The sequence below is a fragment of the Pimephales promelas genome, chromosome 6, assembly GCF_988280905.1.
Source record: "Pimephales promelas chromosome 6, fPimPro1.hap1.1, whole genome shotgun sequence".
In the NCBI taxonomy this organism is placed as follows: Eukaryota; Metazoa; Chordata; class Actinopteri; order Cypriniformes; family Leuciscidae; genus Pimephales; species Pimephales promelas.
The window spans coordinates 24,967,712-24,982,930 of NC_142774.1; the positions used below are offsets into that span (position 1 = coordinate 24,967,712).

At 39.9% G+C, this 15,219-nt stretch overlaps 1 protein-coding gene across 3 annotated transcripts in view; it reads left to right on the forward strand.

Annotated features, from left to right (window-relative positions):
* The window catches only part of cntln (centlein, centrosomal protein), a 183,158-nt gene that overhangs the window by 58,655 nt on the left and 109,284 nt on the right, over nucleotides 1-15,219 (forward strand). For all 3 annotated transcript variants that reach the window (XM_039694577.2, XM_039694574.2, XM_039694584.2), the window contains one exon: nucleotides 9,805-9,900. In XM_039694577.2, the coding sequence (XP_039550511.2) occupies nucleotides 9,805-9,900 (96 nt within the window). The remainder of the gene's footprint in view (nucleotides 1-9,804; nucleotides 9,901-15,219) is intronic.

Genomic DNA, 15,219 nt, shown 5'->3' on the forward strand with positions numbered 1-15,219 from the left:
TAGGAAGCAAACAAAAGGTAACGAACAAGGCAGGTGGGGCAAATTAATCAATAATCAGTTAACAAGATGGGAGGGGCCAGACAATTGACAAGAGAGCACATACTTTTATACTTTATTGTCGGACGAGTCTGAAATTTTTCTTGCATCTAACATACATTCTACATCAACATACACTTAAACATCACATATTATATATTCAATCAATACATCACTAATGTATCGTACACCTTCACAGTGCTCTTGATTTCTGATTGAATGTTTTTGTTCAACGCTAAGATAGCCTGGTGCACAAAAGTGTGTTTCAGCTCTATACCTTCTCTTTGATGGTAGTTCAAACTCTTTATGCAAAATATGCAGGGTTAGAAGCTTTAATATTAGCTTGCTTGAACTATTAGCTTGAACTGTTTTCTTACCCCAAATGACCTAAGACGACGTAGAAAGTAAATTCTATGCTTTGTTTTTTACATGAGTATCGATATGATCTTTCCATGATAGCGTATCGTCTATAATCACTCCTAAATATTTATGTCTTAACCGATCTGATTTCCTCCTTATCAATATAAACAGACATTATATCATTTGCAGACCCAAAAACAATCTCCTCAGTTTTACTCGTATTAATGACAAGAGCATTATTCTCACACCACTCAATCAATTTAGTCGCACCATGTTGATGAAACTCAGGACTGTCAAAATCGTTTAACGTAGATATTAAAACAGTGTCATGAGAATACTTCAAAATATTTAACGTGTCAGTTCGACAGTCGTCTGTAAATAAGGTGAAAAGTATGGCAGAACTCACGCAACCTTGCAGTACTCCGACATTTGTAATGATTGCAGACAACACTGTTTTATTCACTTTGACTCTCTGAACTCTATCAGTGAGAAATGAAGTATACCACTGGATCAGATAGGGATTCACGTTCAACTGAACAAGTTTTGACTACAATCTGACCACCTGTATGGTGTTGAATGCAGAAGAGAAATCTAAAAACAAAGTTTTTACAATTGATTTATGTTTATCTAAATGTTTAGGTTTTTTTTTTTTTTTTTTTTTTAATAGATATGCACTAAAGCAGCAACTGAATCTTCAGTACTACAGCCTTTCTTATAGGCAAACTGCCAAGGATCTAATTTATCTTCAACTGTCATAACTAAATACTGGAGTAACAATTTCTCTAAACATTTCACAATCACAGAGGTGAGGGCTATTGGTCTAAAATTTTTATATTCTCTTGGACACGGCATTTTCGCTAATGGTTTAAATCTTTACTGAAAATGCCATGTCCAAGAGATAATTTAATGTATATGGTCTTCCATATCACAGAAACTGTGTGCGTCAACGGAAACTTAAAACACTGGTTGCCACAACGGTGCTAATTCATGTGCAAAGTTCTTTACAGCCTTAACAGCCTTTTTTGTATCAATAGACTTAAAGTTTTCCTAACATCATCAACCTCAATAAAAATTCAGTCCAATGATGATGGAATCTATTGTATCTGTTGTTTCTATGATCTTATTGTGTTTGCCAATTGGTTCAAATCTGGTGAAAAAGATCTTTAATTCGTTCCCAAAACAAAATTCATCATCAGCTAAAATAGATTTTTTTTGAAGACAACAATCCACACATTGTTTTTATGATGTCCTAAACCTTTTTGGTATTATTAATTTTAAAGGCTTTTAAAATTAAATTCTGCCCCATACATGGAATCAGAGTGCCTACTGTATGTAGTAAATGGAAAATCTCTACAGCAAAAGGCCAACCACTACATGCATATGGTTTGTTCTACCATTTATTAGTAATGATTTACACAGTTTGTTTACTACTTACTATATACCTGAGCATTCAGTATTGTGCAATATAGCATACAGAAGGTGATGGACATTTTGGGGGGAAAGAAGTGCTGCATTTTATCATTTAAACGTGACTTTTCATGAAGTTCTATAATCCAAGATTGCTGCCACCATATGATGTCTTAATATGCAAATTATATGGGGAAACTTTGGGTCATCCTTAATATTTCTTAATATTACAGTAAGTATCTATCTTGTTTCATTTTTAAGATACAGGGCCCTATTTTAACAATCTGAAACGCAAGTGTCAAAGCGCATGACGCAAGTAACTTTGTGGGCCGGTCCCGGCGCTGTTGCTATTTTCCCGGCTGGATATATGCCTCTTGCGCCTGGCGCAAATCTAAAAGGGGTTGGTCTGAAGTAGCTTCATTATTCATAGGTGTGGTTTGGGCATAACGTGAAATAAACCAATCCGAGCGCCATCCAACATACCCTTTAAGAACAGGTGCGCATGTTGCATGACGGATTGTTATTATAACGGCGGGTTTCCCAGGCGCGCGCCAGGAGCGTTCACAGCCGATTTTAATTGTCAGGACAAGACAGAGAGGTGACGTTGTATGGGGATGAGAGAAACTCTCACACATCAGCGTCGGTTAAACATTATAGCCTATACGTATGTTTTTTTTGCCACTATTGGGCAAACAGGTCTGATCCAGTACTACAATTAGCCTTAAAAAATTTGTAATTTTGTTGTTTCATCTTTATGTAAACCACAATGATTTCCCTCATGTGTAATATTTTTCCTTGTTATAATGTGTGATTTGCAAAAATAAAAACTACTGCATCTGTGTTGATGAGAGAATCAGTGTATGCGCGTTGTGTACCCGCTACATTGGGCAAGCATGCGCGCTTAAAATAGCGTTATGAACAACGCATAACGCGCCACTGACTTTAGACCAGTTTTTTTCTGGTCAGTGGTGCAATTGTGTTCTGGAAGTATAAAATAGCACCAGGGAATGTTTGCGCCGAAACACGCCTCCTTTTTGCGCCGATACGCCCAGGGAGTGCAAGTTTATTCCCTAGTTTAACGACGTGCGTCTGTGGAGGGAAAAATCCCGCTTTGCGTGCGTGCAAAATAGGGCCCATAGTCTTTTGAAATTAAGATGTCAAAATTGAACTTTTTAGGAAAAAAACTCTGGCGCCTAAATATAATCATTTAACACTGTAGTTAAATGAGCATCAAGTGAGCCTTCATCAAAAATGTCCCAACTTGTCCAGTCAAAACAGGCTTTCATAAGCATCCGTGACACACACAAAGCACTTATCAAGAATATTGTTACTTCTTGTTTGAGTTTTTACATACTGTTCAAATCCCGGCAACAAAGTCTCCAATTTGCACTGGTTCAACTCAGTTACTACTATGCACTTGTGATTATACTGGGTGATTTATATTTCATGAACATAGTCCGCTATCAGGCTAGATACCTGAGATGGCTTAAGTTACCGCTGGGTGGGACATATTCCATAAACCACAAAATACAACCAAATTCCCTAGGCAGGTAAAAAGGTCTTAAGGTCATGCCGAGAATTTCCACATTTGGGTATTTCACTAAACATGTGTGGGACCATATCTCATTTTTATACGTGCAGATGCCACCCCCTTTATTTTTACCTGAAACTTTGTCTCTATCAGCTCAAACTAATGTGAATCTAGAGATCTCAAACAGCGAATCAGGCATTGTAGACTGCAACCAACTTTCCGTGAAGCAAAGCAAAGATGCCTCATGAACAGTGTTGGGAGTAACGCATTACAAAAGTAATACATTACAGTAACATATTACTTTTTGCTGTAACGCAGTAGTGTAAGGCATTACTAATCAATTTTCAGTAATATTTTACTCGTTACATGTTCAGTGAGGCTTGTATTACAGTTGTATTACAGTGTATGCTTTTACTTCTTTAAGGCAACAGACTATGTGAAAGTTTTAAAGCAGTCTTTTTGTGCCAGTTCAGAGCGGTCGCGTCTGTAACATTGTTTTTTCCTCATAAATGCGAACACGAAAACTAAAATAAAATGAATATTTTAAGTTCTATGGAGACTGGAGAGCCAACCCTTCCTCATCCGATTTGCGCAGTGTAATTAACAGAATTACAAAAAATATATTTTGACTCCTATTTTTTTTTTTTTGTCACGCATGAATGTGTGTCTTTTCCCTAATATTAAAAATAAAACATAGACTGATATTTGTCTAATGTTTGGAGTCCTTTGAGGAAGTAGCCTATACGTTTCAATACATGTATTTTCTGAGAATTTTTATTTCAAGTTTTGACTGCAAATGTCATGTCCATAATGCTCCTTAACTAGTTTTGTGGTGTAGGTCTACGTATTTTATAATGTTAACTTCAAATAATACTAATAGCCTAATTTAAAGATAAGGCAGCATTGGATCTGGACGGTAAGGAGAATAACGCTGGGAGTTGGAAGATGTGTGTCGCGATTCTGTAGGTTCGTGGATCTGAGTCGTGTGGCGAATCGCGATTTCGGTTTCATATTGCATATCGTTACAGCCCCAAAGTTAAGTTCTACTTAGTTATTTTGGTGAAAGTAACTCAAAAGTAATACATGAGTAATGTAACGCATTACAATTCTGAGACAGTAATATTGTAAGGTAATGAATTACTTTTAAATAACAGTAACAAGTAATACCTAATGTATTACAGTTTGGAAGTAACTTGCACAACACTGCTCATGAAATTCATTACAGTACCATGTGTGATCTTATCATGTCCAATTTGTTATTCAGAGAGTGCAGATTACTGAAGACAATTGACGGCAATGGTGGCTGTTCAAATCTCCTTCACAGGCGGCTCCGAATTCCCGATCTTCTTCCTCTTTTCCTTCGTTTTGTTCTCACCAGCTCGCGTGGAACATTTTCGGATTCTTGAATTGGCCTGTTTTCGGCTCTTGAGTTGTCTTGAGGTTTAGCTCCAGCAACGTCTCCCAGGTGTAAGGGCATGCAACCATTGTTGTGACACCGCAAGTGTTTGAGGTTACATGTGTAGTTTGACATTGCATCGTCAGACATAGTCCACACAGAGACCGATCGTCCATAAAATCCAAATCAAGAGCATTTTTTTTTCCAGCCTTCATCTTTCCACTTCAACAGGTCCCTAACCAAACGCTTTGGTGGGAAACCAGGAGGTGGAAAACCTGGTGGAAAAGCGAAGCGAGCCGAACTGTGCCGCGCCGAGCCGAACCGTACTGAGCCATTAAAGCAGTGGAAAAGCGCCACAATATTCTACCAGGATCACCAACGAAACTGTTTCGCCGTTTGTATCACTCTGCTTGCAGCATTTCTCACAGCGAGTGTCATGGTGAATCAAACACACTATAATTTAGCAAATATTGCTGTTATTGTAGTTTTAAGAGGTTTTTTTTTTTGGCGAGAATGTAGGCTAGTTGTGTGTACTGTAACTTTAAGCATGTGGTTTAATTTATAAAGATAATGCCTATTTGAAAATTTGCTTTAATATTTATGTTTTTATATAACTTTAATATTGTGTCTTTGGACTGTTGTATAACACAATATCACACTCGTAGTGTGCAATATATCAGTGATATATATATCAGATATAGAGCCAAATCACTCTTCTTCTTGGGTGAAAACTTTTGAACAGGATGAAGATGTGTAAATTTGTTTTTATCTAAAGATCTTATGTTTTTTATTCATTTAGTACTGCCTTTCAGAGGCTACAGAAGTTAATTACATAAGATTGCATACGATATATATACGGTTCTGTTGCTTAAACGGTTATTGAAACGGTAGTAAAGAAAACGAAACCACACACAATATTAACCTAAATCTTTAAACAATAAATACAAGTAACATATGGTAATAATAAATAAATTCAATATGTTCCCGTAATTATGTGGTAAAAATAAAATCTGTTTAATACGTGATGTATCTATACTTTACTATCCCTTAAAATATCACTCTTAATAATAGTCTTGTTTGAAGTTGTTCGTTCGTCTTTGGCTCAAATCCACTTGCTACGAACTTTTCTTCGCGGAAGCTTCACGTCTATTTTAAGTGAGTGACATAAAATGTTTCAACTCAAAACAACATTTCGTGCCCAATTGTTTCCCAGACGTAGTTTTGGTATTAAAGGGTTAGTTCACCCAAAAATGAAAATTCTGTCAGTATTTACTCACCCTCATGTTGTTCCAACCCCGTAAGACCTTCGTTCATCTTCGGAACACAAATTAAGATATTTAAGATATTAAGATCGCTCCTGCATACAGTCCATAGGCTTCTTGAGGGACTGGCTCTTGCCGTCCCCGAAAAGTCATAAAAGACATCGTTAAAATAGTCCAAGTGACTACAGGGGCTCAATCTTAAGTTTATCAAACGACGAGAACACTTTTGTGCGCAAAAAAACAACAAAAATAACGACTTTATTTCAACTATTCGTTTATTTCTCCCTGTGCGCGAGTCAGGTTACTAGTTTAATAGCGTAAGCTTCTGTTATTGTACGTCACACGCATCACACACACATGACCAGCGTCGGCCAATAGTGAGCCTACGTGTGACGTAGCTCTACGCAATTACACTACGTTAACGGACTATAGGCTTATGGAGAAGGAAGTGAATAGTTGAAATAAAGTCGTTATTTTTGTTGTTTTTTTGCGCACAAAATTGTTCTCGTCATTTGATAAACTTAAGATTGAGCCCCTGTAGTCACTTGGACTATTTTAACGATGTCTTCAATTACTTTTCGAGGACAGCAAGAGCCAGTCCCTCAAGAAGCCTATGGACTGTATGCAGGAGCGATTTTAATATCCTAAATATCTTAATTTGTGTTCCGAAGATGAACGAAGGTCTTACGGGGTTGGAACAACATGAGGGTGAGTAAATACTGACAGAATTTTCATTTTTGGGTGAACTAACCCTTTAAGGTCAAAGTTAACTTGCCTTAACTTGGGTGATGATCACACAAGACGACTCTGCAGATTTGAAGTGTTTCTATTGCAGTGACTTTTTGTTTGGCAGACTTGATCCTCGATCAAGTTTCCCTCAGGACTTTTGTAAAACCCAAAATATGACCACACCTCAGATTTGGTCCTCTTAAAAGGCTGAAAAATCTCCTGAGCACAGTCACTGCCTTCCACCATTCCTTCTCGAAGAGTAATTTAAAAAAATATTGCGTGCTGCACGCCTGCGTCAGACAGGCCGACAGGATTCAGTGAGTTATTAAAATCGCGATAATCAAACATGGTTTTAATGATAATTAAATTTTAAACGATAATACTAACCGTCAGTACATTTTATCACGGTTTATCGTGAAACCGGTTATCGTCCCATCCTTATACCAGGGTAATCTACTGTAATATCGACATGGCTACAGGTTCCCATGTTTTGTCAGTTTGAACCAGTCATGTAAGTTATCTGGTCATTGTACTAGTTAAGCAGCGCTTAGCTTGGCAAGTTTGGTATTTTGTTACCAATGCATCTTAGCTACACAGCTTTGAATAAACCTATGAAAGAGAACGTCTCTGGTTACTGGTGTAACCCATGTTCTCTGAATCGGGAACGAGATGCTGCGTTCGCTGCCAACAAGCTTCCTTTATCGCAATCGGCAGAGAAATCTGTGGAGCAGATAGAATATTCTGTCCACAACTCTGTATAGCCTTATGGAACGCCCTGATAATGCACAATGTTTGCGCTAGCAAGGTGCGCGGATTAGAGATGCGCGGTTGGCGGTTACAGCCGCGGACTCCGCGGATAAACCGCGGATCGGGCGGATGACGTGACTAAAAAAAAAAAAATCAATTAAATTCGGACGGGTGGCGGGCGGTTGAACCAAATTATGTGCCAAAATGCGTTTTCTATTAGGCTACAATGAAAATATTGTACAGTAGCCTATCAGATAAGGTCAGTGTGAAGAGTTTCAGTGTGTGTGGAAGGAAGAAGACAGGGTCGGCATGACTGGGACTTTATGGTGGCGAATGCGCACAGTAGCGCATTCGCCACCATAAACAAAACACGCGATCCAACACTTGCTTCTCAGTCTCGGTTGCAGTAGCCGCGTGCAAAGTCCCAGTCCAACTCTCTCCCTCGCTTTCTCATTCCCGCCGGTAATATGCAGTCTCTCCACGCCAAGACACAGATGTTCATCATCTGCACTTGACCTACTCACCGCGCGGCTCCGTCCTTTCTCTCCCGCTACAGACTTCGCAAAATCACACCACCACAGTCAAGTTTGCCGAAGTGCGTTTAATTTATTTCTTTTTGTACCTGCATGCCGATCAGAGACGAAGTTCACTGCTGATATTCTTAGAGCTTTCTAGTCTCGCTCGCGGCTGTCATCAGCAGCACCTTGTATCGCCCAATCTGCGGATGGCGGGTAGGTGCGGTTTTGAAAATAGGGGATTATCACGCTGATACGTAGTACTTCCGGATTCTGTGATCTTTGTGCACTGCCACTTCCGTTGAATCACCGATCTCACTGGCAAACTGATGAAGGACTACACTAAGTTTATTTATACAACATCCCTGGTAAATTAGTCTGATGCACTAGAGGACGAGGACATTCGTCCTCTAGTGAATCAGAGGACGTCCTTAGTCTGATTCCAGTGAATCAGACTAAGGACATTAGTCTGATTCACTGGAGGACGGTTTATGAGTTTTGTGATGCGGTTGCGGATGAAATAGTAGCCCATCCGCGCATCTCTAGCGCAGATGTATGGAAATGTTGTAAAAAATAACAACAGTATAACAAAGAATGTTTATAAAACTAATTGGCTACCCTGCCTTTAACGCTGATATTTTGAAAAAAAGAGTTCCTGGGGTGCATGCCCCTGGATCCCTTTAGGGGGGGTCACATCTTTGTCAGCTTTTTCCACCCCTGATGAGTTTGCATCCTTGCAAATGAGAAAGTGCAGGAATAGAGTAAGGCTTTCTTTGTCACTCATGACTGCTGAAACTGTTTCTTTGTTCTCCATGTTCAGGTATTGATTGCTGCTTCTTTGTAAGCTTTAATTTCACTCTTTTGCTAATCCTTGCAGAGTGGAAGTCTTTGATGATGAGGACACCACTGTTCCTGTGAATGCTGAGAATGTTAAGTCTGGTTTTGGGACATGTGTCAGAGGAAAGTTCAGCTATGCTGTTAATGACTTGACACATCAATAGGTAGATCCTTTTGGACTAAGAGCTCCAAGCAAGTGACTCTAGTTAGTTGCACTCAACGGCTGCCTATTCAAGAGCTAATCAGCTTTTAAAGGATCTTTTCAGTTCTCTGAAGTATTACTGTTTTTTCCCTAGATTAAGTGTTTTTGATCTGGTCCCTGAAGATCTCCAGCTCTCGATTTGTAATGGTGCTTCTGCAATTTACAGTTTCACTCTTTCTCAGTTGTTTCTGCCATCTGGCCTTCCTTCACATACCTGATCAGATTTGCCATTCCAGTCGCACTGTTCTCTCCATGGTTTTAGGTACTTCAGAGAGAGCCCCCTCCTCTCTCTCTCTCTCTCTCTCTCTCTCTCTCTTTCTCTCTTTCTCTCTTCCTCTCACTCTCTCTCATTCCTTTTTTTTTTCTTTCTCCCCAAAGTCTGCTTCTGTTGTCCTATCAAGTGTAACTCTGGGCCCTGATAGAGCAATTAAAGGCGCCTCCCTCCCCACCTTTGGTAATGAGGCCTGGCGCGTTTCTCACTCTATAACCCTTTAGTCTCCCCTAATGGGACATCATTATTGTCAAAGAAACAATGTAAATGGAAATGAACATGCTCATTAGGTCCCTGCACAGAGAACCCTTCAGCAGCATGCCGTGTGTGCTCCTCCTCACGATTCAGCCCGTGTCCCCTGCTAGATTTTGGAAAGTGTGTCGGCTGATGTTTGTGTGTTCATACGTGAAGGGCTATTGCTCATCTTTGGCTTTTGATAATTAAAAACTTGGCTATTGTGTTGATAGAAGATGTTTTCTAATTTTTTATTGTTTTTTTCTGTCTTCAACAGGGCCCCAGGTCTCTGTCTCCAGATGGTGGCAACAGTGATGGAACAGACAGTCAAGAGCAAAGGATTCAGCGGCTGCAGGAATTACTCGTGCTTAAGGTGAACACTAAATACTTACTTTAATCTGTTACTGTGATTCTCTTATCTTCTCTTTGGACACCTCCAAGAGATTTATGCCCTTCTGTGAACGTTTGAGTGACAATCTCCTGCTTTCTTAGACATAGAAAATATTACATCATTTACACAAATAAAAACGTTATATACAATTAAATATATATATATATATAAAAACATGTTAAATAACATTTTAATGTAATTGAAAAAAAAAAAAAACTAAACTACAATACTGTTTTAATGCCTCCAAAGGTATTAGGAAAAAAAATGGAATAACAGTATATATGATATATTTTATATTAAATAAAATAAAATATTATGACCTGCATGAAGCATCAAAATGCCAGTAGATAGTGATAAAACTTGCCTGTTTTTAGAAACTAAAGGCTGTTAAATGATTTAATTTAGCACATTAACTGTGGCTGTGCTAAAATTAAGTTAAAAAAACAACAACATTAAAACATTGAACATTGTAAATACAATGAAAAAGCGAATTCTAAATTAAAAACTCATAATCTGAGACACTGTCCACTCTTCGACATATCAGTGAATAATAACGTGTATTTGCATATGTGTGTGTCTGTCTGTTAAAGTTTCGGCATGAAGGAGCTCATAGCAGGTAGAGTCAGATGTTATCCTCTGACTGCTATCCTCTATCTGACCTCCATCCTTCATCATCCACACGCACACGCACATTGACTGTCTGCAGAGGCAATGAGGCAGCGGGAGAGAAGGCTGCTGAAGAACTCGCGCTCTTCACTAAACCAATCATCCATGTCTCTCTTTTGACTTTTCTTGCCTCGCTCTCTTACCCTGTTCTCTTCTCTGCTGCCCTCTTCTTCATTCCTGCATTTCCCTCCTTTTAAATCTCAAGTAAACTAATCTAGTCTGTGTTTTTGTCTGTCAGATACTTCAGTTTGTAAGGCTCAGTGACAGTCAACATTTCCAGCGGTGCGGAGTACTCATCCTCCAGTTCGTATTGATTTTAATGCCCAGGTGGATGCGTGCCGGGTACTTTAAACGCCCTCTCTGTATGCCGTGGTGTCACTCAGACACGAAACATTGGTCACTCAATCTGAACAGGCCTTCATTAGCACTCTGCTTTGTTTCACTTCTCTGTCTCATTCCCTGTCTTTTTCGTTTAAAGGCTGACTGTCCTCTTGTGAATTTCTGAACAGTAAATCCATACTTGTCACATTGGCAACTGGTCTGGGGCTGGCTTGTTCTCTTTGTCCTTGTTAATAATAACAGGGTTCAGGGCCCTGCATTTCCCGCCCAGCAGGGCTGCCGTGTCATAGCAGCGGTAAACAAGCTTTCCTTCCTTTCAGAAAGCCTTTCGACAAGTCTCCTGGCCCTGGCCACTCAAGCTGAAAGGTGCGCTTGCTGTCTCTGCCAGAGTTCGCCTTGGCTAAGGTCAGAATAATAGAGGGCCTTCTTGTCAGGAAAATCTATATGTTCACCCCTGAAAAGTCCCATATAATCTTTGGAGGAGATCCCCCCCCCCCCCCTTTTTTTTTTCCTTCAAATAGCTCTGAGGCAAAGACCAATATTTACGGCCATTTGGGGAGCGACCCGGCTTACTGAGGCGTTCCTCCTGCTGTGGGGTTTAAGTGGTGGGAGAAGTCAGCCATTTCCTATTGGCTGATGCCTGCAATGTCAGGCCACATTAATGCTACAGGTGCCAGGTTGGCGTGGAAACGCTTATCAGCGCCCTGTTCCCAGAGAAGTGAGGAAAGAACATCCAGAAAGAAAAGCAAACTTTGTTAGTGATCTTTACACAAGGTACCAATGATATATTTACTTTGGTCATGTAACTTAAAGTGTATGCGAATATCTGATGACCCCTCTTTTTTATCTTAGTCATAGCAAAGGAAATTCACCTTAACAGGATGAGAATGATCGAAGAGGAATGTTTAATAAATTGGAAATTATATAAACTGGAAAAAAAAAAAAATTAAGGGGACTTGAATGAAGGATTTTGTCAAGTTATGGATAGTCGCAGTGAAACTAAAGTAGTGAATCTTTTCTTCCATATTGTGACTGTGTAACAGATTGTTGAAAAAAAAAAAGGTTGGCCTGGGACTTTTTTCTATCCATTTGTTGTTGGTAGAATTTTGAGATGTGGGTGATTTATTTAAAATTGGAGCCGAATTAATGCTTATGGGGCAGGGATGAAGTGGACATTATTGGAGAGGTCTGGTATACATCACCAGAAAGAATCTGTTTTCTCACCAGAAGGTAATGACATTTTGACTAAAATATAACAAAAACAAGATAGAAAAAAGAAGTAAAGAAAAATATGCATGGATGATTCATTCATATATATAACATGCATTTGAGAATAGATGGGAGGATTTTTCTTTTCATGCAGACTTTCACAAGTAACTTAACTGATTAATAAGTGAATAGGGAAAGAATTAAGCCTACCTTTATATATGCCTGCCCAAATCTTTCACACGTTTTCTTTGATACGAGTTTTACAGGTTTCTTTTTTTTCCACAAGTCACTTTTGTCATTAGCTGTGTTATGACAAGATTAGCTGTGTTCAATAGCAAACATGAATTTAGAGCAGTTTTGAGCTTACCTGTGTAAGTTAGCCCACTATGCTTTTTTTGATGTAAAATTATCACATTTTATTAAATAAACTCTTAATTTTTTTAAGTGGGCAAGATTCACTCTTTAGAACTTTTACAACAGAAAACTTGAAGATATACAAAAAAAAAAAAACGTGTCTCACATCCCTGATCCTTCTCAAAGCACAGAGCGGAAGGCTAGGCTACAGCATATCACACACAATTTATGTTTTTAAACATTTACATTTATTATATTATTAAAGTCAATATTATTTACTGATATTCATTTCAATGCTTTACAGGCTTTAAGGTGATGATACACATGGCAACTTTTTGAGCAATATTACTGGGCAATCTTACTGAGCAATTGTTGCTTGGGCACTTTCCCATTGAAAATGGGCAATACATTTCTATCTAGATCATTTGGATCATTCGTTGGCTCTGTGTCTCACCTGGTTGTCCGTTGACGGCAAATCAGGCAAAAACCACCATTCACATCTCACAGTGCAACACCTTTTTTTTCGCATAGAGTTGATCAGGTTGTTAATTGTGTCCTGTGGAATGTTGGTCCACTCCTCTTCAATGGCTGTGCAAAGTTGCTGGATATGACCGGGCAGGAACTGGAACACACTCTCGTCTACGCCGATCCAGAGCATCCCAAACATGCTTAATGGGTGACATGTCCAGTAAGTATGTTGGCCATGCAAGAACTGGGATGTTTTCAGCTTCCAGGAATTGACCTTTCGCCGGCCCCTCCCACAAAATGGCCATTGTCCAATCACACATCATAGCAACCGTTACTGTGTGAGCTGTTCCGTCAAACAGTAAGCGGTGCGCCCACGGCGTTTGTAAATCGGACACATGATACCCCGAGAGATTGTCTGGAGAAGTTGTGTTTTTTCCCTTTCCAAAGCCCAAAACACAACGCGAGCGGTGCCTAAGATGTATTAAACAGTGTGGACAGTTAAATGTGTCGAACATGGTTAACTTGTCTCGCGTGCAGCGTGCGTGCGACTGAGATTAGTCAAAGAAGCACGGAGAAAGCAGATCAAGAGGATCCACAAAGGAATTACTGTACATTTTCTAAAGGGTTGTTGTTAACATACCATGATATTCTCTGGGAAAATGAGCAGCAGTCAGCTAAGTTAGCAGTGCAGCACCGTAGACTACAGTTTAGAGGACGTTCGCAACGGGGAAAGCATGAAGCTTACATGACAACATCAGTTCATATATCAATATCGTAACGAATAGAAATAACCTTAAATAACGTATGGTTCTCTGCCTCTTTCCGTCTCTTATGCATAACGTTAGTTACTTTTTAAACACGAAAATCGCATTCAGCATGAGCATGACACGCAATCGGTTGCTGTGGTAATGAACAGCCTGCTTGTTAAAGCCAACGTGTACTCCTGTATCGGAGGCAAAATGAATAAATATGCAGCGCAAGTTATATATTTCTAACTCCAAACAATTAGCCACTGAACCAGTTTATAAAATCTTCAAGGCTGTGCTGGTTGCATTTGAGGTAACTTAGCATGGTCATGGGGTTTTTCAGATTTTTCTTGAGACTGGTAAGTATTCACTAACAGAGATTTAGACAGATTTGTGAACAATATTTGAGAGAAATGGCTATTTTGTGTACATGGAAAAAGTCTTGTGATGGAAAGATCTTTGAGAATAAATCCCTCCACCGCATACCGTAACCCCTTTTGCTTCGATCTTGCTTGATATCGCGGAGGTATTGCTCCAAAAAAGGTCACTGACACACACGGGAATACCCTTTGCCGTCATGGCAATCTCGCGCTGCCCGTGTTTGACCATTTGTTTGACGGAGGTAGCAACAGTAACTAAGGGGGGCGGGGCTCGGCGAAAGGCTAATTGTGTACAGATCCTTGTAACATCTGGGGCCGTACATTATCATGCTGCAACATGAGGTGATGGTCGTGGATGAATGGCACAACAATGGGTCTGCAGCGACGAACTGCAGTCTGGTTGAGCCCCGAAGAGGACGACGAGCATGCAGATGAGCTTCCCTGAAACGGTTTCTGACAGTTTGGGCAGAAATTGTTTGGTTATGCAAAACGATTGTTGCAGCAGCTGTCTGGGTGGCTGGTCTCAGACGATCTTTGAGATAAAGAAGCTGGATGTGGAGGGCTGGTGTTGGTTACACGTGGTCTGCGGTTGTGAGGCTGGTTGGATGTACTGCCAAATTCTCTGAAACGCCTTTGGAGATGGCTTATGGTAGAGAAATGAACATTCAATTCACGAGCAACAGCTCTGGTGGACATTCCTGCAGTCAGCATGCCAATTGCACGCTCCCTCAAATATTGCGACATCTGTGGCATTGTGCTGAGTGATACTGCACATTTTAGAGTGGCCTTTTTTGTGGCCAGCCTAAGGCACACCTGTGCAATAAGCATGCTGTCTAATCAGCATCTTGATATGCCACACCTGTGAGGTGGATGGATTATCTCGGCCAGATTGGGTGTTTTTTCGCTACATTTTAAGGCATGTATACATGTGTTTTCGCCTGGAAGGCTCTATGGAAATCAATCTGGCACCCTACTGTACGAAGTTAAACTGACAGAGAGCGCACGTTCACAGACACCAGAATGAACGTGTTCACAGTAATGTTCACCAGGCAGTAATACAGTATATGAACTCGTTCATGCACTATCGTTCATTGAACGCGTTCAGGCACAACTCTGAGGAAGAGACACGTCTGCAGCAG